The sequence below is a fragment of the Etheostoma spectabile genome, chromosome 13 (assembly GCF_008692095.1).
Source record: "Etheostoma spectabile isolate EspeVRDwgs_2016 chromosome 13, UIUC_Espe_1.0, whole genome shotgun sequence".
Lineage (NCBI taxonomy): Eukaryota > Metazoa > Chordata > Actinopteri > Perciformes > Percidae > Etheostoma > Etheostoma spectabile.
This window is the reverse complement of record NC_045745.1, coordinates 9613271-9614052: the sequence shown is the minus strand read 5'-3', so window position 1 is coordinate 9614052 and position 782 is coordinate 9613271. Positions and strand designations below refer to the sequence as shown.

General features: G+C 44.8%; 1 protein-coding gene across 1 annotated transcript in view; it reads right to left on the bottom strand.

The window, feature by feature from the left end:
• gemin5 (gem (nuclear organelle) associated protein 5) overlaps positions 1–782 on the bottom strand; it is a 26236-nt gene that overhangs the window by 16643 nt on the left and 8811 nt on the right. The window contains 1 exon segment of the mRNA XM_032534669.1: positions 259–344. Coding sequence (XP_032390560.1) covers positions 259–344 — 86 coding nt within the window.

Here is a 782-nt window from a genome sequence, read left to right as displayed (position 1 = left end):
GCTCGGTTTACACCTAACACCATTTCTAGCCACTGGGGGACCATAGGCAGTCTGGGGGAACTCATATTAACGTTAAAGTACCTCATAAAGTGAGGTTTCCATGCCATGGGACCTTTAAGAAACAGCAGGGGGTTCAAAACTATCAGGTATGAAACTACAGTGAATTGGTTGATGTGCACTGGTGGGACGTAGTGTTGGAAACTTACATAACTTCACCATTAAAACCATACAAAGCTTTTAATAGTAATAATGACTCACCTGTTAGAGAAGACATCGTAGATACCAACTTTGCCGTCGTCCGTTCCAAAAGACAAGGATCCTTCTTTTTGTGGGTGCCACGCCAGCTGCAGGGAAGGAAAACGTGTTGTAGTCTCTGTGTCACGTAAATGTGTCATGGCTGTTGATAACGGCGGACACTTTAAAAAACTCTACGTTTAAAAGGTGCTCTAGGCGACGTTGGGTGACATCACTTCTTGTTGACATTCGAAGTATTGTCAATCTAAACGGAGGCTAGCTCGCCCCTCCCTCCCTCTATCTAGCGCTAGCTGCTAGAGACCTGTATGTTGCATACACCAAGGTTAGCGCTGAATCTAGCCAATTATGTTTATATAACATGAACGTCCATTCATAAAAACTAAACTGGATTTATGCACCTGTCAAGGAAAAACTGAGACATTTGAACGTCGGATTCTGCCGGCGGAGATCTCACCACCTTTTCAACTCCCCTCTTCACGCTTCTCTCACCTCTTCTCCCCACACCCCCTTTTTATGTGCATGTGCAA